We start from the raw sequence: 20,690 nt of genomic DNA, 5'->3' as shown, positions 1-20,690 counted from the left end.
TTTAAATAGCAACAATAGAATGTCACGATTGTTACCTAGTTTCACATTTCAGTATTCAGTGTTGTGATTTTCCCACTTATTTATCTGATCTTGAATCAACTAAATTTCCTGTCGCTCCCCACACCAGACGCCTGCTCATAAACAACTGGTTTGATGCTGCGACAGGGTTAGGGTTTTATTGAGCTGTAGATATGACATTAATATTCACTGGCAAATGTCTGAACCCCGACTAGACCGGATTAAAGTGTGTTATAAATCTGTCATCTTCAAACGGGCGGTTTGCTCTGTGTGAATTCCAAAGGACGGGCAGAAAAGGATGCCAGTGTGTCAGTCGCAGCAGCGGGGTTCCTTCAAAGCCTTAATTAAATATAATCTGATGTCTGATCTGTCTGCCAGTCTGTAATCCCAACCTCTCATTCCCGCAGACGTAATCCCTGGCAGGAGACACTCACAGTGGGGATTATGGAGGCGACGGTGCTTCCTCTCTGTTGCGTACTGTATCGCAGCATTTTAACTTGGACGTGAAGACAGAGTCCAGATGTAAACAAGGGTGGAAAAAACATGTCTTTGTTCAGCAACACACAACTTCTACCTTTATATCTGTGTTTGTGGTTCTAATGTTGTGTTGCAATATGGTTGGTTTAGTGAAAAGGAATCAGTGTTTGAAAAGTTGTTGAAATACAGTTCACCTTAAACCTTGTAGAGAGCGAGGCACATTTGTAAACACTTTCTTGAACAGAGGTTTGTGTTAATAATGCAGAAAATGTAGCATATTGGACTTTGGCTGCAGCGGCTGAGTAGCAATTGGCTAATGGTCATTATTGTGCTTCTTTAAGAACTTTGTACGCTGGTATGGGAAATTTTGAAAGTTCAACATGTGATAAAAAATGTCAGTGTGAGGGAAGCACCTAGCACTTGCAGCCAAGTGAAACTAAATTGAGTTTTGTAAGGCAGAGGGGTTGGGCTGCCTCACGACTTGGGCTTTCGGTTCTGGGTAGGCCTTCTATTGCATGTAAAAAAATGGAGCCATTTCAGGGGTCTACAGGAATCCACGTAAAGCAGTGAGGAAGTAGTGCACAGGCCGGACTTGTGGGCGATTCAATGGTCTTCCAACAAAAGACGGAGACTTCAGTGCAAGTACGTTATGAAGAACGAGTGCAACAACAAGAGGCTGTCCAACACGAGTGACTCGGTCTACATCTGGACGGACTTACGAGTCATTGATGTGTAGAGCAGCACGTGACCATAAAAATGAGACCTAAAGCCCACACGTTTAAACTGTGACATGATGGCATCAATATTTTATGAGCCACACAACATGCTCACAACACTCTCCGGGGAGCAGTCAAGGATTTCACTCTCTGAGTGGACGACAGACCGTGGACTTGAATGAGGCATCCTCTTGTCACCGTGAGCTCCAGTCGTCCCAGGAGTGACATCACGACTTCAACTGGCCTGAGAGCCGACAGGCTGGGAGGGGTGAGCGAGGGACACGAGCAGACAAAAGACTCGGAGTGATGGCTGTTTACAGCGGCTGCTGTGCGGCTCCCTGTCATTTGCAGGGTGTAGTTGAAAGGAGATTGTTTTGCTTGTCTATTTTGGTTGTTTCTGGCCACAGAATCGCAGCCGATGTGAGGGCATCACCTCAGAATCAAAGCTTGTTCATGAAACTAATGGAGGCTAGGAAGAAACTCATGACTGCTGCGTGTGAGAACTGGGCTCCACCATCTGAACACTCGCTTGACTGAGCTCGCCTCTGATAACACACTAAATCAGACAGCTCTGCAGTGCAGGACACACTCACGAGCTCCGGCTCGGTGCTCGCCCCCTTCTCCAGCACCCTGGCTCTTATATAATCCATCATCCATCAAACTCACCACAAACTAACAAGGTTTCATTTCACTTTAGAGTCCTCTGTTTGTGCTTTTGTTCCCGCCACAGCTGCTTTATCGCTCATGGCTCTGCGGCCAGGGGACACAATGCCAACTCAGCAGCACACACACACACACACACACACACACACACACACACACACAAAAGTGCATTTAGCTTAAGATGCAACAAACGTTTCAATGACGGCTCATATTAAGGCAGTTCTCTCATACACGCACGTTCCTTCGCGAGTCTACAAATGTCGCCGTCGTCCTCTGAAGAATCTCAGCCTCCGGAGGCAAAGCTGTGAGGACCAGATAACATGCTTAGCGTGATGACTTTTGTTTCTGGAGCAGAGTATTTAATAACGTCCTTTGCTGTCATTCAGAAAGACTTAATTATGAGAGGCGGCGTTTGACCCAGATATATTCTGAACATATATGATCTCAGAACACACTTCATCACCAAACTATTTACGTTGGCTTTTTACATCTTTCATATTTTATCAGCTCAAGTGGAGGGAAAGGAAAACCACAAATACGATTCAAACTACAACTGACGTAAACAGGTCAACACAAGTATGTAACAATAGTGGAAAAATACTACAAAAATCTGAATCATGATAGCAACCCATGAGAAGCAGACACAAGCAAAAGGAGTTTTTAAGATGGATTATGACAATATTGCGGAAGTATTGGAACTTCTGATTGAAGTTGCCATCCGATATTTATTTGGATTATATTTATTTGGCCAAGTGTGATCAGAGACCTGCAGATGTTCTCTTAAATATACTATAACAATATAAAGTGATGCAAGAATACCAGACAGATTAGTAATCAAAAATACAAAAAAAAAAATCCATGGGATGTCGGGAGTGCCATTGAGGATAGATGAGGAGAAAAAGAGAAATATATATAACATTGAATGAAAATAAATGTACGCACTTCTGCTCCCCCCCAATTTGTTTCCTTTTAAAAAACACCACCCAAACACTCGACAGTTATAAATATGAGTCACGTGTGTTGGCATTGACTTGTAAGTTTTGCTTTAAACAGACAAAACTGCCCATATCTCCACTGACACCGCAGTCTGAGCGTGTGATTCACAGATGAAATCAGCCTTCAACACTCGGAGTCACTAAACGCATCATGTACTCACTCTGGCACTCCAGCGCTTGTGTTTTAATCTGGCGGCCACAAACGTCGCACCACTCTTGGCTCACCGGCTTGGCCTCAAATCGATGACCTTCCCCAGTCTCGGTCCTCACCCTGGGGTCCACCCCCCGGGGGAAGATGGACCAGGCCTCCCGGCGGTGGGGCTCGCTGCGGGCCAGCCTCACCACGCCGCTCCTGGCTTGCGTGACTCGCTCCAGCGGAGGACCAAGGCTCTGCTCCCGGACTTCCCCGGACAGGACGCTCGGGTGACCGAGGAGGAGGCCGTTCCGGTGCCGTCGGTGGCCGCCGGAGAGCGAGGTCTGCCTGCGGCCACCTGTGCCGCCTTGCTCGGGAGTGGTGGAGTGCTGGTCACAGCTGTGGTCCAGCCTCCGCGATGATGAAGCTGGGGTCACCGAAGCGCCGCACGGAGCCGGTGCAGCGGTGAGGGGCACGTCTGGGTCGCCCCTCCGGAGCACCATCCTCGGCAGCGGCGCTTTCTTCCTGCTGCCCGTCGCTCTGAAGACCCGGAGTATCGGTTCCGAGTGTGAGCCCGGGTGCTGCCCCACGAAGCTCACAGACGCCATGCTCCCGCGCGCGCGTATGTGTTGATGTTATTGTCGTCGCAGGTTATGTTGGTGTATGAGAGCTCGCGCCCCGACTGTCAACTCCACGCCAACGTGTAGTGGTGACGTCACGGCCGCAGCTCTAAAAGGCTGCATGCACGCCCCCTCGCGCGCGCGTTGATCTCCAGCTCGCCGCTCTGATTTGTGATCTCGGAACCAATCACAAACTTCTGGGAAAGAAATAGACGTCCACAAAAGCTGTAACAAATGATAACTCTTCTATAAAAATACAGGCGTTTTTGCTGCCAAATCAAATAATAAAACGGTTTTAAAATGCTCTGCTCTTTTCCCAGGAAGAACCAGGGTCTCCATCATCTGAACAGGACCACATCATCTGAAAATGGGGATCTGATCACCAAGTCCACGATTCTGTGAAGTCCTTCTCTTAGGGGTTGTTTGAGGGCATCCAGGCATCTGATCTACGTGGGGAGAGACCCTCCACGTGAGGAGACCACACTGGAGATGTCCTCACTCTCCTGTTGCCAGTGGCCCCAACTTTCTCATGGGGGGCCAGATCGGTCCTGACACGATGTTTAGGGGCCAGTCACACTGGCTGACCTTGTTTTGACCTTTTCGGTTAGTTTGAAACATGAACATTGTACCAAGAGTTTCTTTCAGAAGTTCACGTGATGGCTGGGTAAAAACATCAACATCACACCTTTGACTCCCAAGATCTTGTCAAACTCAACTCAAGTTGCAATTCTGGTGATTCAGTGCGCCATAAATATAAACAAGATGATGTAAAACACCTATAATCCTCTTTGTGGGTTCGAATTAAACCACTGTGTTAAAGGTCTATCATTTGGAACCACCTTTATTCACATTCATGCCAATATTTATAAAGAAATAAATCCATATGAATATATTTTATGCCAAAATAATACCTCATTACACCACAAACTAACCAGTGACAAGGGATTAAAAGCAATGCATTTGAAAAACTTTCTAGTTTGATTTCTCTGAATCAAACTATAAGACATGAAGGACAGTGAGTTTCTTCAATCACAGTTTCTGATCACTTCTCTCTGTGTGGGCTGAGGCGTTGTGAACTTTCCGTGAGGCCACGAGCGCGTCACATGAGTGTCACCGAAGCAGAGGAAAACCCACGAGGACGCCCACAGAAAGAGAAAAACCTTTAGTTGCTTCTTAATCTTGGGGGCTGGAGTGTGTTCTGGGGGTGGGCGATGGCGAACATGACAGCAGACTTTTGTCAGCTCACGATAACAGGAAACAGTGACTCACACAAGAGTTTCTAACTTCCCTGAGCGTGCAGCCACGAGAAAATACGGCGGCGACTTGAATCCTCAGCTGTAAATCAGCCATGTGCTATCTGTGAAGGTGAGCTGCTCACAGGTAACAGAGGGTGACACTGATGTGATGGTGGCGAGGAAATGAAACCCCAGGACCGGCCTGATCAGCAGAGGAGCAACTACAACGCTGACTACACAATTAGCTGTTTACTGCAGCGACAATCTTCAGAGTCATCTTGGAAAGGCACTAAAAATTGAAGTTACTGATGAGATCAGCACTGGACAGCAGAAACAACACCATAAAAGAACCTAGAACAGCTGCAGAATCGTCTTATCTGTATCCTTCCAGCTGGAGACAGCGCATGATGCTCGCAATAGATAACAAGTGTCTAACCAACAGATTTGATACACTTATTTCAGCTGGTGTTAGGACTTCCGGCACTGATGCTAACACTGTTTATGTGTGGGTTTGGGTGAGACTCGCACATCTGGAGCAACACTGTGCAACCAGCATGCATGGTCCCTTTCAGACTCACTTTCTAACACAGCGATTCTTAACCAAAGGACTGAGGTTGGGCTGCGAGTGCCTCCGAGAGGGCCGGAAACAAGCCGCTTAGTTTTAATACATATGCCACATATGTTGGCAGTAGTGTGTCATCGAATTGACTTGGCTGCAAATTTGTGACTGTGACAAACTATGTTCTTATTTTACGGTAATACTTTCATTTGTATATATAGTGAAGTTACAGGATGCAGAGAAAAAGAAGGTGGCCGGTTTTAAGTACAGGGAGAGTGTGAGAAAAAGGTGAAGAAGTGGGTGCAGGGAGGACGGAATAATTGGAGAAAAGTGTCAGGAGTGATGTGTGACAAAAGGGTGTGGACAAGGATGAAAGGGAAGGTGTACAAGCGGTGGTGAGGCCAGCAATGTTGAATGGTTTGGAAACAGTGGCACTGAGGAAAAGACAGGAGGCAGAGCTGGAGGTAGCAGAGATGAAGATGCTGAGGTTCTCTCTGGGAGTGAGCAGGATGGAGAGGATCAGAGGGACAGCACATGTGCTCAGGTGTTTAGGAGACAAAGTCAGAGAGGCTAGACTGAGATGGTTTGGACATGTACAGAGGAGAGAGAGAGCCAGTACATTGGTAGGAAGATGTTGAGGTTGGAACTGCCAGGCAGAAGGTGGAGAAGGTTTATGGAGGTGGTGAAGGAGGACATGAGGTTTGTAGGTTTGACAGAAGAGGAAGCAGAGGACAGGGTGAGAAGGACGAAGATGATCCGCTGTGGCCACCTCCGAAGGGAGAAGTCGATAGAAAAAGAAGATGGGGTGAGAGGCTGGGAAAGCATTATGTCAGCATTAAACGTTTGTGTGCATTTGTGTGTCCAGTGTTGATCAAGTCAACATTATTCTGTGAACTTAGAGGTCATTTGCGGTGACGTAGGCAACAGTGGGAAAGCTGTCTCGCAGAGACGGTCTATGTATGTGAGGAGACCCCACGGTAGATGACCCAAGTCATCCTCACTACCTGGTCTGTCTGAATCCAAACTTTCTAATGCAGGGCCAGATTAGTCCAGACACAACTCCTAGTCCACAGTACTGACTGTTTTATATGCAAGATCCAGTGCTCTGCTTCACACGGTGCTCAAACCTTAGAGGTGCAACAATGGAAATGCTCTCATCTCCTCTTACTTCCCCATTATGGGAAGAATAAAAGCAGTGGCATCAAATCAATTCATATCTCTGGCACGTAGAGGACCATAAAGGGTTCAATAATTCCTTGAACTTCCTTCAGACTACAGCAAGTCTCTGCCTATGACAGGCTTTTAAACAGGGGACAAGACCTCCCCAAACCAGAGTTTAAATGGCTCTTCTGAAACGCATCCGGTGAGCCCAGATGTCAGAGGGTCGAGGGTCGCTCCACAGCGCCTGCTGCCTTAACAGGTCCAAGACTGCAAACAAACAGGTGATGAAGTGCTGTAGGCGCTGCATGGCCTGGGCTATATACCTCTCTATGATGCTGTTGTTGCACTGCAGCTCCTGCACCAAGAGTTCCATCTCTTCTTTCAGAAAGTGCATCCTTGAAGATAGGAGATATTAACACCATGACGATCTGCGTGTAACACACTCTCGTACACACCTGGACACCATCTGCTCCCTGTCCTGCAGCGAGGCGCCTCTTCCTTGAGGCTGCAGGGTGTCCAGGAGGCCGTCTAGAGTCTGAGACGAGCAACATCAGCCACCTTACCACTGGAGGGTTGACAGTGCTCATTGAAAAATGAAAACAAAAGTTCTTACTTTGCTCTGCTGCTGACTGTTCACCTCCAGGTCTGCCAGCAGTCCAGCCAGGAACGAACTGAAGTCCCTCAGTTTGGTCTGCATCTCCAGTAAAAGACTGCAAATGTGGGAGACAGCATGGCATCTCACAGCAACTCACTCTTTAAAGAATACATTCCATACATTAACTAGGGATGGCTATCAGTATCGGCCAGGATTGTACCAGTTACTGATCTGGTATTGATTTTTTTCCAAGAACCCTTCCGAGTCAATCCATGAACTCAGGTATCCTTAATTTCTCTTCGCGTGACATGCCGTAATGTCTGATGATTTTACAATGGTGCAGCAAACAAGGTGTTTTTGCTTGTTTAAAGATGACAGTTTTCATTTGCATCACAAGCATGAGGCGACCAGTCTTCCTCTCCTTCTTTTGCCTCCAACAATCTTGGTCCATCACTGTCTCTCCTCACCACATTCTCCATGAGTTGTCCCTCTGATCGACTCATGATAGCCATCTCCCCATTGACACCCTCAGCAGACTCTTTCAACTCAGCTTCCTGTCTTTACAACTGTCCGTTGGAGCTTCTCTTTCACCCAAGCTGCTGCTCTTCAGTCAGATGAATTTAGAATTGTTTGTCATCTTGCTTGTAATTACTTCACAACTCCAACATGCCCCACTTGTTTCTACACATTTTCAAACTGAATATTTGACCCCATCACTATCTGCACTAATGTTTGACCAGCTACCCCGAGAGAAAACTAAACCCCAAATAGAAGATTGTTGTGATTCTGACCTGCTCCAGGTCCTGGCAGTGGCCACCAGCTCTTTGTACTTCTGAAGGCTCTCGTCTCTAAATAGAGACTTCACATGCTTAATGTTGGAGGACAGGTGGAATCTAGGTGTAACAGGGCAGAGAGGATTACTCAGGATAATCTAGCAGGGGAGAAAGTCAGCAGGGATGAAGACGAACACACTTCTCAAACTTGTGGATCTGCTCGTCATTGTAGGCCAACTCTGAGGGGGAAGAGAAACCCAGTCACTCAGAGGAAGAAGAGACAAGCAGAGCAGAGTACGTACTGCCGGTCAGGCGGTCCTTTCGGTAGTGCTGGTGAGTGGCTGTTATCTTCTGTAACAGGAAGTGCATTTTCTGGCAGCTGCAGGAGAAATGAGTTAGGGAGAGAAAAGCTTGAGTCCAGAGTGACGCAGACTCCACCTTCGGTCACAAGCAAGGCACTCAGCCAGTTTGGCATGCTCGATCTGCAGACGGTCCAGGTGCTTCTCAAACTCATGGATGTGAGCTGCACACACAGGCAGGTGCTGACTCACCTGTGGAAGGAGAGGCGGATGTGCGTTCAGCTGCAGTCTGAGAGAAGAAACCTTGTGCCAAACCTCACCACCAAAACCAACAGTATGTGTCATGAAGGAAGACGGGATGTGTCAAACACAAACTCAAGATGTTGGTGATCTGGGTCATCACGCCACCAGAGATTTGACTGTGGCAGTTGGATCTGATCCAGGAGGCTTTGTCAGTTCCAGAGAGCTGGTTCAGAGCTCAACCTTGCACACAGCTAGCTAAGTGCACAAGGTTCTCTCAGACTAACACCTGCTCCAGCTGCCATAGTCAAACTTCTAAAAGCTGTGTCATCAATGCTTTTTCAAGCCTTTTTTCATGCTGTGATTTCATGCCCATGCCCTCGCACAGGTAAATTGCAAGCATTTAATAATGCCAATTTTGTAATATTTGACGATATGTGATAGGATATTGTTATTATTTTTCATTGAATGCAACACAAAGTGCTTCACAAAATAAGAAGACAACAGGAATACAAATGTTTAACAGACTGTTCACTGACCTGCTCTCATCTCTGCCCCGGGATCTCAAAACAACATGAACTGATCATTAAAAGTCATGAAATTATGGCAGCAGCCAAATTCACCAAATGTAGAGCTATACCTTCAAATAAGAACCGCCATCTGACGTGACTGATGAACAGGGTGTAAAGTAGCCGGACTTGGGTTTCCAAGGGGGATACCACACACTGAGGATCCAGGTGAGGAAAACCCACCCACGGTGAGCCATTAGTTCATGTCTTAGTTCCTTTCCTCCTTTCTCCGTCACGGTTTAGCGTCGACAAGCTTTAACTAGTTAAAGCCCATTCCACCTCTTCATCACATCTAACACGTGCTCATCCAAATTCTTTAGCTAAATCACTGCAGTTGCCACAGTTGCTGGTTGACATCATCACTGAGGTGTGTCACCTACCAGATGCAACTTCTGACCGTTGTCACTGATTCCGTTTTGGGAAGCGTGACTGTTTCTGAGAAAAGAAAAGAGAGTGGTCATCCTAAAAGAATAATAGCAATAAAGTACCGTATCATCATCATCATCACAGTAATAAAACGAATGTGCACTAGTATTCTTTGTAGCAAGTCCTCCACCACCTTCATCTCCAACATTCTTGATCAAATACATTCCCTCCTCTCCATGTGTACAAACCATCTGTACTCCCCACTCTCATCCTCTTCAGAGCTCCCCTCTCTCAGGCCGTCCATCCACATCTCCTCCTCTCCTGTCTTTTGTCCAACTAGCCTCTGGTTTTGCCTCATCAACCGCTCCTTGCCCATGTCTCCATGCGAGCACGTTGTCACAGAAAGTTTTAAAGATGAAATCTCACGTGATCAAACAGATTTAAATGAAGTGGAAAGATAAACATCCCAAAAGAAACATAATGACTGAGGTCCGTTGCTTGACAACTCACGTCATGCACCCGGCCGGACATACTGCATGAAGAGAGCGCATGAGGATGGGTGCAGACTGATGATAGAGCTACTTTGGTACTTGGTTACCAACTTGGTAAATGTCAAACCTTACCCCTCTGCTTCAATGTTTCTCTATAGCTCACTGGCTGCACAACGGCGATTCAAAAAATCCTGGCAGAAACCCTGTTTACCCCATCATGTCAGAGAAATGGACAGATTTCACATCAACCATTTCCTCTTTGCTTTTAAATCCCCTAATGAACGAGAGTGGAACCAGCCCATCCAGCTAAAGAACCTGTTTACAAAAGAGAAGTTTGACTCACAGAGAGTGAAGTTTGTTCTCCATGCTGAGGCAGGACTGCAGTCTGATGGTGACCTTGGCGATACTGTGCATGGCTTCTCCACACTCGCTTCGTAACCTCATCCTTGAAGAAGAGAGGAGTTCAGATGCAACAGCAGCCACTGTGGAGAACACGTCTCACATGTAGCTGTAGAACCCGTCCAGGAGAAGCTCTCGGTGACAGTGCAGCATTTTGACAAGCCTTCCATACTGATGGACCACTCCCACGACCACCTACGGCCAGAACACTGATCAGTACAACACAAGAGAACATAAACCTGACTGCAACAGCACCTTAGTGAAGTTGTAGTCGACGATCACGTCAAACCTGGGTGGGATGAGAGGGACCTCGGCTGCGGGTCGAAGCACACACGTGTTGGTCACACACAAACTGAAACAACCTAAGAAGTGTCTCTCACGTTCTCTGATGGACGGGCCGCTATGTTCCTCAGGCCCATCGCAGAGCAGGATGAGAGGTCGTTCGGGCGTGGTGTGAGGAAGGTTGACTACCTTCATGCTCCCCTCCAGAAGAAGCTGATGTCCCAAATACAGCAGGTGCTGCTGCTGCACTGCAACACCAGTTTGAGAAGCCACTTCCTCGAAGAAAACAGAAACTCTGCAGGCAGACAACAAGGCAACATTTTAATGGCAACATAAATCTTTTTAGCTTCACTTTTATATGGTGATCGTGTGTGTGTTTGTGTGTATATCAATATTCTTGTGAGAACCAATCTTTGACAAGAGACTGATCTTGTGACAATTTCGCTGGTCCTCATAATTTTTAACTGGTTAGAAACCAAAACAAGTAAATCATTCTAATTAGGTTTAATCTTGGTTCAGAGTCCTGGTTAAGGTTAGCCATTCATTTTGGATGGTTAGGTTCAGGCTGAGCAGCTAGGAAAAGCATTATGGAAATGAGTGGTAATGCACAACACCAGTTTAGTTCATATAAGTGAAACAGTCAAGTGATGTACAATCATTTCCATTAGTTCCATCGAGCGAGTGCTTTTCTGCCATTAGAGCCGATGTAGAACACAAGAGGCATGCATTACAATGAGCCCCTAAAAACCATTTGACCTGCATCTAAAATACTGGACCGAGCCATTGATACAATACTAAGATCCCACAGTGTTCAGGATTGAAGAACAACTGCCCTAGACTTCATTATTTTCCCCATGTCGAAAGCAAACTATACGATAATTATCACAATAAATACATTTTCATTCCATTCCATGTGTTGGACACTACAGTCTCTCGACAAACTGCTTTATGATGAAACTTATTCGAGGAGTTTGTCTCCAACATCATTATTTGTTTATGTTTAAATATAATAGTTAACTGTACAGATGAGAAATTCAATGTTTCACGTCTCTGGTAGAACCCGCTGATGTCAGGCAGACTGCTCTGCCAGGTTTATTTAGGAGTTAAATAGAGCCGTCTGTCTGCTGTATCTCTTGTCTCTTAACAGTTGACTTTAACAAGGGACACATTTCCTAGATGCTATTGAAGAAATATTAGAAATCATGTGAAGAAATTATCATTTAGTCATATTCTTTTCTCTGAATCATGATACAAACTGTCGGTCCTTTCTCTTGTGTGATGAAATACCTTTTCACAATTCTCTCTCCAAAAATGGTTGTTTTCCATTGCCTTATTAAAGATTTCGCTCATACTTTGACCGCTTTAGAATTTGTTGATGGTGCCTAACTGATGCCAGGACCAGTGTGTCCGCGATCAGTGAAGCCTAATGGGGACGCGGAAGAGGACGCTGCCGCCAATACCGGACAGGAGCTCCATCCAATATCCAACTATTTTCACCAGGTTGTTTCGCCGAGGCGCCAGCGCAGCGGGAGACGTGCATGTGTTGATGTGAACCAAGGCAGACGACCATGTCAGAGAACCTATGAGGACCACTCCATCTAATAAAAGAAACAGGGATCCAGAGACTCAGAGTCGACCAGTGTCATTATCAAAGGTTCCCTTTATTAAAAATAAGTTTAAAACTACGATTGTGAATCAAAGTCCACCACACTCTCCACAGCTCTCACACGCCGGTGTCAGCTGTCAAATGCTGCTGAGCTGGAGTGTGCGGCGCACTGTCACGGTCTCGTCATGTTCATGTATGTAGGTCCAATGCAGCGAGTGAGTCGCGTGTTCATCGAATTTATCATGAGCTGCAGAACTGTCATCGTGCAGATTGTGTTTGGCGGTATATCGTGTACAATAAGTTATCGTCCGCCCCAATGCAAACAAAACTTTTGTCTGCAAGGAGTTGCAGGCGACCACAGCGACTCACGTGTTGTAGTGATGTATGTAGATGCAGTGTGCCACGGCCAGCTGCGGTGCGAACAGGTGGACCGGCTGACGCTGCATGATGTCAGTAGTGGCTGTGAAGAACTGGTCGAAACCCCAACATCTCTCCTGGTCGGCCTCCAGCAAGCCAGCCAGGATGGGAACGAGCTGCATCTTCAGACCTCTTCAAGACAGTGGACGTTAATCAACACACAGTTCCACTGAAGTCCCCACACTTGAGCCTGTATCATACTGTGAGAGCTGGCAGCTGTCAGGGAGGTGGTAGCTCCACTCGATGGGGCCGTTCTCCACCCGCTGCGTTCCAGCGATGGCACCCATGGGTTTCTCCGTGGTGATTTTGTACCTTCGGAACAAAGAAACCTCATGATGTCAGAGTGTCTCCAACTCAAGAAGGAGTTCAGAAACTCACATGGTTTTCTGGTTCCTGCGTGGCCCTCCGAATGGGGTGAACGGAAGACTCCCAGCAGCAGCATGGTAGAAGGTCACACCGATACTCCAGAGGTCCACGCTGACTCCATACGACTTCCGGTGCGGGTTACGAAGGACTGCACAGTCGTACATGTCGGGATGCTTGATACACAAAGAAATGTACACACACGCACGCACGTTAGATTTCATGTTTTGTTTTTTTGCTTCATTAACTTTCATGCATTCCCCAGCCTCTCAACCCAAACCTAACTATCCAAAACAAACTGCTAACCTTAAGCCGGACATACACCAACCTTCAATTAAATTATTATGACCCAGTTATTTTGAAGTTTTAATCGTAAAATTGGGGCTTAACCTCGTGGGGACCGGCAAAGGGTCCCCACTAGGAGGTGTGCTTCCAAGAATGGGCCCCCACAAGTATAGCTATACTAGTTCGCACCCACACACCATTACAGATCTTTGAATTCCACTGGCACGGAAACAGGATGAAGTAGCAACTTTCGCACACTAGATGGCGTATTTGCCCCGTGAATATCAAGGCTATAAAGGCAACACACGAACAGACCTTTGAACAGTTGTCTCACCAGGTACTCCTCAGTTCCATACACAGACACAAACTTCTCATCATCCTCCAGCTCTCGAGCCGCACCAAAATCCGTCAGCTTATAAACTGATCTGCCGTCTTCTCCAAACTGGCGCATGATGTTCCCTGGCTTGATGTCCCGGTGCACCACTCCGTTCTCCCGCAGGTGGTTCATTCCCTGGACTGAGGTGGAATGGCATCAAGCTTGGCAGTGGAACTCAGAACAGGAGAATTTTGGCCGGCTCACCGACACACTGCAGCACAGTCAGGAACTCTGTTTCAGACAGGCCGAAGGCGTTTTCGGGTTCTTCCAGGAGACTGAGCAAACTTCCACCGGAGCAGTACTCCATCACCAGCACCTTCTGCTTGGAGGGAAGCTGAGGAACATGAGTGGCACCAGTGAGGACTTAAGCATCGCAACAGAGTCAACCATGTCAAGTGAGGCTTGTTAAGCTTCAAAACAAACATCTTAACTTTCAGATGACTCTGTTCAGAAACCTTTGAATTTGAGCTAAACACAAACCTATGTGCTTCTTCTTAATCCTTTTTTGTTTTTGGAAGTTGTCTATGTATCTTCAAGTAGGAGTGTTTTACTCTGTTGAAGCCAAAATGACGCTGATTTTTCTCAATTTCTGATTTTGAAAATTCAGGGTTCAAGGTTTTGTAACAGAATTTATTAATTAAATGCTACAAACTTCAATTTCTGTTAGTTGACTAATAGACCTTAATAAAGGTGAGCATTATGTCATTAATGTGGAAAATTCACAGCACGTTGCTTCGAACACCTAAAATGCTCAGCAGCAGGGACGTCTCTCTTCCGAGTCCAACAGTAAACAGCCATGATGACGGCATATCTCAATGTCCCCGATACCCGGTCTCCATCTTCTTTTTTGTTCTGATGGAATCTCTCCCTCTGCTCAACACTCACTGATCCGCGTGTGAGAATAAGGAATGCGTTTTGATGTTGCATCCAAGAACTCAGTCAGCAGTCAGCATATGTCAGGTAACAGGTTCTGTATAGTTCCTGATCTTGCTGCCAAGGAGGTCCTTTGACCAAGAGGTACTGAGACAAACTGGTTGCCGTTGTGAAGTAGAATACATTTCAGTGACTGCTCGCTGCTGTCAATGAACAGAAGTCCTTCTCTTCGACGAAAGACTTGGTGTCAAAAGACAAATATATAACTCAGTTCAGAAAGTTGACCTGATTGAGCAAAACCAAGGCGACTTTTGGATTCAACATATTATAATTATACTAAGTCTGCTAAAAAAAAAAAAAAAACTTGGGGTTGAGCAGGGTAATAAAAATAAAAATAAAAATTCAGACCACCAGCCACAAAGAGCTTTCCAAAACTAACTTTACAAGAAATAAAACATGTACTTTGTACAGGACCTGTGACAGACGAGGAGCAACCTACATGAGGACCCGAGGGTGCTGGCTGGCTATCACTGTCAATACCATCTAAAGTGACACAGGTGCCAATGAAGCTAACACTCGGGGGAGTTGTCTGAGAGAAGCAGCTTCCTGATGATGCTGTGGGAGCTGCAGTACTAACTTAACATGTCATCTTCAGTAATACAGCTCAGAATCTGTACTGCCGTCTAGTAGATCAAAGCAGAACTTGCCCAGGCCCTTGTTTGTCACCTGGTTCTTCCAGCATCAGAGGAAGACATGTGACTGCACAGTGACAAAGAGTGAGGAGGTTTCAGTTAACTGGGTCATGAGACGGCACTCGTACCTCCTCCACAGCGTGCAGCTTCACTATATTCTTGTGGTTGAGCTTCCTGAGCATCTCAAACTCTCTCATCTGGACCTCATGTGGGCGGTTGTAGCTCACAGTGTTGAACACCTTGACAGCCACCAGCTCACCCGTCCTCTAGAAGAACACAGACACACCAATGTTAACCACTTCCCAGAGATGCATCAGGGAGACCGAACCACCAAGCAGGCAGATTTCAGACCTTGTTCCGAGCCTTGTAAACACTCGCAGTGGCTCCCTGGCCGAGGACGTTGTGCATCGACCACAGGTGGTTAGCTGTGCTCAGCGTCATCCTTCACACACAGCAGGACAAACACACCACTTCTGCTGACATATTAGGAAGACAGACATTTACGACAGGGAAACAAAGCTCACCATTGTAAAGGTCAAGAGTTGAATTTTTAAAACTCATTTCATACTAATATATGAAACCATATGACACAAAACAGCACAATTATATTTTAATCTATATTCGGGAGCAGCCATATATATATATATATATATATATATATATATATATATATATATATATATATATATATATATATATACACACAAACACACATAAAGGCAACCTATTGTGCTTTTGAGCAATAATATGAAGACTACACAATAAGTTGACAAACATATAGACTGTGGTGGATAGTTTCTGAAGTTGGTTGTCATACAAAGTCATTTATTCACAATTATATATGCAGCTATTAACGCAGTTGAGGACGTGAAGTGTTCAGAAAGAGGATGAGCTGATAATCTTGTCTTCACACCATCATTCATTTCACAGGCAAAATAAACTTAAAATACTTTGACCTACATCTCGACAATGTTTATGGAAAATGTCATTTTAAATGCAGGAAGAACCTTAAAGATGGAACTTTGACTTTCAGGTTTTGGCTTTGAATTTTCACTGAAACCATTCACATGTAAACACATGTTTCAGTTTTCACATGTAAACACCTGAAGATTACATTACATTTATCGTGTCATGTTTTATTGGGACATACATGAAAACACACGTCACTGTCTATTAGCTTGAAGCTATTACAGCAACAATTACAACTGTTAAAGCCCCTTAAAACGATTGCCTGTCGATAACAATGTCTGACTTGTCTCCCAATACGAAGTTAATGCTGCAAAAACAGCGATGTTATATCAGGTCGAAGTCTCCTATAGCTTCCAGTTACATCTGAGAAAAGGTTAGTGGCTTCATACCTGCGCTCAGGTGGCCACGCGCACGACGACCCGGGACTATATCTGCTTCCAAACCGAGTCAAATCCTCAAGCTTGGAAAGAGTCACTATCTCCGAGGCATTCGAGTTCCATTCTTCAGTGAGTTTGAGGAAGCGAAAACAGCTTTGACAGCAGTGGAAACGCTGCTCTTTAGGAGCGTTCCACTTGTCCTCGGCCTCAGTCTGACGGGAGGTTCAGACTTCCGCCAACACTCATGACGCACTGGCAGGCGGCAACATCGCTCCGCCACGATTCACCTGGAACCGACAACAGCCACTTTCGAAGTGCAGCGCGGATTCTGCGGCGCGTGCTTTATTCAGTTGATCAGCTTCCGATCCGAGTGAATTGGAACGCACCGGTATTCTGCGAACTACCCGGATGAAGGAAGAGTCCTACGCGTCCTTGTGGCCCTTGCTCCTCCTCTGCCTCGACTCCTCGCTTCACTTGCTTAAACATTAAATAACCACCTGAGTCCCCCTTTTTATACAGAACATTTCACTTAATCACTACGTTCTTAAGAATTAAAAAGTGAAGTACAAAAAGACTATATTAAAACTGCTGTGAACTAAGAAATGAAAAAAGATGTTCAAATAAACACATTTTATGACAACAGAGACTTTATTGCAAGCAATGTTTATTAAAAAACAGATCAACTACAAGAACTACACATTATACAGTATAAGGCCAATTTGATTAAACGTCTATTGCTATTACTGTACAATATTGTACCAAAAAAAGAGTGTACCTCTGTAATGTACAACATTGTATATACATCTGAACACAGGATTCTCCAGTAATACAGAGACAACTATAAATAGAGTTGACAATATAGTCTTGTTTTTTTTTTCCTAGTTCTGCCGTTTCATAGACACAAAAAATGCATGTTTAACAAGAAGTCACCCCCACACAGTTAGTCCAAGCCACGTTGTTCAAGTGCATGATTACTGATCGACAAACACCGAAACCTGTACGTGAGCACAATCCCTCCAGTTGTCGTGATGAGGTAAGAGCAACACAAAAAAACAACAGGTCATACACAAACAATATACAGAGATAAAAAAAAAAAAACATTTACAGTTAGAATCCTGTGGTGAGTGGGAATGTCAGAGTCGCTCTCATCTCATTAGTGTTCGTCCACGTCACACGCTCGGAACCCGCGGGGTTAGAACACAAACTCCACAACCATGCACAGACACACACTCACATGCACACACCTGGCCGAGAGAAAACAGGAAATGGGAGGAAAACGTCCGGTGAGGTGGTTGGTTGTGCTTTCCATGACACACACTCGTCCTGTGTTTGGTTACTGAATATGCACGTCACACCCTCATCGTTTAAAGGAGCAAGCTTTTTTATGTTTTTTGTTTTTTTTCTGAAGTGGCCCTTTCGCTGGTATATCAGATATGTAAACTCTTCGACCTCGAGCCCCGCATGCAAGAGAACCTGAAGGGTGCTTAGCTGCCTCAGATGTTCAAACCGAAGCCTCCTGATGCCTTTTATTGCTATGGATGAAGAAAATTCTCTGACTTGGGAGAGCCGCTCTGCTGTTATGGTACTAACAGTGATGCTGGAGGAAGAGCCGATTGGCCCCTTTTCTTCGACATTACACCTCACAGTCTGGAGGATCCAACTCAAAACGGGGGGGGGGAGAAGCAGTGTTTTTCCTCACCAAGCTTCTGTGCACCCACTCCAACCGGATCTCGCACTCATCAGTCCTGAGTCATGTTCCCTCCATCTTAAAATCCAGTGATTCGCTGAATCGCTCTTGTAGCAAAGGGTTTCGGTTTGGTGAATCAACACCCCAGCGCCTTTGCCAACGGTAAACCCAGACACTCTGAAGGGAACATGGAGTCATGAGTGGAAGCTACACATGAGGAGTTGAGAAGATCCGTTTGAAAATCAGTGTTACAATGAGGGACGTTATGCTGGGCAGGATTTATCGTTAGACTGGGGCGGTGGAGGGGGAGGGGGCGTGTGACCCACGGGAGGAGGTGGAGGTGTCGGTGGAATGGTGGCGGTGGGAGAGCCCATGGCCGGGCTGCCGCTTCCTCCACCACTCTTTGGAAAGACCACAGGCTTGGGTCTGGTGGCAGGTGGGCGCAGCTCCCTGAAGGAAGGAACGGAGGAAGAGAGGGAGGAGGAGGAGAGGGAGGGTGAGGTGGCGGACGGCAGGGGGCTGCGTGGCTGGTTCTTGTTGGGTCTGAAGGAGGAGGGCACGTCGCTGGCCGAGGAGGCGCTGCGCTGGAGCGGGTGAGCGTGGGATACGCTGCCCTCGCTGTCCCGGAACAGACGGGAGTGGAGCGGGCTGGAGGGCTCCGAGGCTCCGCCTCCTCCGCCCCCTACTCCCTTCAGCTGCTCCAGCGTGTCGAGCACGACGTCTGGGGTGTGCTTGGAGGTGCTCTGCCTCTCCAGCTCCCGCAGCTCGCTCAGGGCAGAGCTCATGGCCGCCTCGATGTCCTGCAACATACAAGAGTCAGATTTGCACACCAGCGTGCTGCAGCAGACTGATCTGGGAGCAGCACCTGGGAGCTGTGCTCCACCTGAGCAATGACCTCCGGCTCCAGGGGGCGGTGGTTGCTGAAACTCTTGGAGCGTCCCGCAGGGGTGCTCTTCCGCAGCTGAGGACTCTCCACCTGAAACGGACCTTGCATCAGTGACAGAAGAAGAGGAAACACCTCTGGCGTGTCACCGTACTTTGGTCTTGAGGGACGAGTGTCTGGTGACAGAGTTGAGGATGCTGTGCGCGCTAACGGGACGCTTGTCCCCAGACTCTTTCCCTAAGGTGCTCCCGACAGGAAGTGACGCCGCTCTCACGCTTCCGCTGGCTCCTGGGCTGGTGCCGTCGCTCTCCGAGCTCCTGAAGGTTCTTCTAATGCTGCCAGACTCCGGACGCTTCCTCAGCCTGGTCACCACAAACATTGAGACTTGATGAGCTTCCTCCAGCTCTCAGGGTTTGTTTGTCTATTCCCTTGTATATAACTAGTACAATGACATATAAAGTCTACTCTATTCTAGTGTCACGACTTTCACGCACTTGTTGAGATTGGCCAAGTAGATATCGGCAACGTGAGCTCCGGTCGGCGATGCAGCGCTGCCTCTGGTGGACACTCGCTCCTCCAGAAGCTCCCGAGCATCTACGTCAGGCTTTGGACTTCCCCGACCTCCGTCGGTCCTGAAACACAAGCATGTTGACTGACGACGGGAGGTGTTGCACAATAACAGTCGCACAGGAAGAAACTCAGCAGGCAAGTCACCACCTGCAGGGGGGACCAGTGAGTCAGCATCACACCACCTAGTTCCACTCAGATGGCGCTCACTTTTAGAGTTAACTCTGACTTTATTTGTAGTTCAATGGCTGCAGTGAATATTAAAGAATGGGAGATGTATCCAGTAACATGATGAAAATGAAACTGAAATGGTAATTTATGGACAAAGGAGGGCATCCACCTTCATCCTCCTCCAGTCACACCTTCAGCATCTGTTATGACCCTCATCATCTTCTTTCTCTCCTTCAATTGTGATGGAACTGACCATATTAGAGAAGGCAATCTTTATCTGTCACGTTATTTCAGTATCACACGACTAATGACTGATGTTCTAAATTAATATCATCTATTAAATCAGAATTAGAATGACCAAGGTCAGCGAGGATCCACCAACTAGGAAAGTGCTTTGGAACAAGGTGCAATAATGAACAAAACATAATAAATGAATAAATAATAACAATATATAAATATATAAATAAATAAACCACAAACAGCAAGTGCTGTTCACGAACGACGGCCAAGGGGAAAAAGTTGCTCCTGTGTCAGGAGGTTGTGGTCTGGATGGACCGTAGCCTCCTGCCAGATGGGAGAGGGGCAAACAGTCTATGACCAGGGTGAGAAGGGTGAACATTATTATAAATTAATGTTGAACTTGAGCAATACATTATGTAGTTCTGATGATACCAGAGTTTTGCTCACACGTTGAACAAACGGGAAGTTCCGGCGTGTTGACAGAGCTGTGGGGATTTCCACCCGATCATCTCGGTGACATGGCTGCACCGCCTAGTCTCAGCAGGGTTCTCGGTCTGATCAAGTCTCAACACTGATGCACCATCATGATCATC

General features: G+C 46.5%; 3 protein-coding genes across 7 annotated transcripts in view; all 3 read right to left on the bottom strand.

Moving 5' to 3' along the window:
• The window catches only part of rassf5 (Ras association domain family member 5), a 30,383-nt gene extending 26,658 nt beyond the window's left edge, over positions 1–3,725 (bottom strand). Inside the window, exon 1 of the mRNA XM_053867546.1 lies at positions 3,031–3,725. Within this exon, the coding sequence (XP_053723521.1) occupies positions 3,031–3,610 (580 nt within the window). The 5' untranslated portion in view covers positions 3,611–3,725. The remainder of the gene's footprint in view (positions 1–3,030) is intronic.
• Positions 3,726–4,447: 722 nt separating this feature from the next.
• ikbke (inhibitor of nuclear factor kappa B kinase subunit epsilon) lies at positions 4,448–17,057 on the bottom strand. 3 transcript variants are annotated; one of them, XM_053866997.1, is made up of 21 exons: positions 16,562–17,057; positions 15,555–15,679; positions 15,332–15,469; positions 13,843–13,972; positions 13,597–13,778; positions 12,993–13,153; positions 12,816–12,926; positions 12,567–12,746; positions 10,690–10,886; positions 10,565–10,623; positions 10,413–10,504; positions 10,254–10,355; positions 9,434–9,488; positions 8,384–8,496; positions 8,248–8,324; positions 8,145–8,184; positions 7,964–8,065; positions 7,191–7,287; positions 7,033–7,112; positions 6,901–6,972; positions 4,448–6,844 (listed from the first exon to the last, which is right to left on the bottom strand). In XM_053866997.1, the coding sequence occupies exons 2-21, from the start codon at positions 15,642–15,644 to the stop codon at positions 6,793–6,795; spliced, it is 2,130 nt and encodes a 709-aa protein (XP_053722972.1). In that variant the 5' UTR covers positions 15,645–15,679; positions 16,562–17,057; the 3' UTR covers positions 4,448–6,792. The 3 variants fall into 3 exon arrangements, with proteins under 3 accessions (XP_053722972.1, XP_053722970.1, XP_053722971.1); XM_053866995.1 differs by having other exon boundaries at positions 15,555–15,676; XM_053866996.1 differs by having other exon boundaries at positions 15,555–15,645.
• A 138-nt stretch (positions 17,058–17,195) lies between these two features.
• The window catches only part of srgap2 (SLIT-ROBO Rho GTPase activating protein 2), a 42,546-nt gene continuing 39,051 nt past the window's right edge, over positions 17,196–20,690 (bottom strand). For all 3 annotated transcript variants that reach the window (XM_053866992.1, XM_053866993.1, XM_053866994.1), the window contains exons 20-23: positions 19,614–19,751; positions 19,274–19,481; positions 19,102–19,212; positions 17,196–19,036 (exon numbers count right to left, since the gene is read on the bottom strand). In XM_053866992.1, the coding sequence (XP_053722967.1) occupies positions 18,500–19,036; positions 19,102–19,212; positions 19,274–19,481; positions 19,614–19,751 (994 nt within the window). In that variant the 3' untranslated portion in view covers positions 17,196–18,499. The remainder of the gene's footprint in view (positions 19,037–19,101; positions 19,213–19,273; positions 19,482–19,613; positions 19,752–20,690) is intronic.

Source organism: Synchiropus splendidus, chromosome 6, assembly GCF_027744825.2.
Source record: "Synchiropus splendidus isolate RoL2022-P1 chromosome 6, RoL_Sspl_1.0, whole genome shotgun sequence".
Lineage (NCBI taxonomy): Eukaryota > Metazoa > Chordata > Actinopteri > Syngnathiformes > Callionymidae > Synchiropus > Synchiropus splendidus.
This window is presented reverse-complemented; position numbering and strand designations above follow the sequence as displayed.

What these genes read in the sequence shown, in the direction of transcription:
- ikbke (XM_053866997.1), bottom strand. Translation starts at nt 15,644, where the DNA reads ATGACGCTGAGCACAGCTAACCACCTGTGGTCGATGCACAACGTCCTC. An exon ending in ACGGTCAGAAGTTGCATCTG is followed by an intron (nt 8,497 to 9,433) that starts GTAGGTGACACA and finishes CTCCTTCCACAG; the next exon opens with GTGAGTCAGCACCTGCCTGT. An exon ending in CAGATCCACAAGTTTGAGAA is followed by an intron (nt 8,066 to 8,144) that starts GTGTGTTCGTCT and finishes TGTTACACCTAG; the next exon opens with ATTCCACCTGTCCTCCAACA.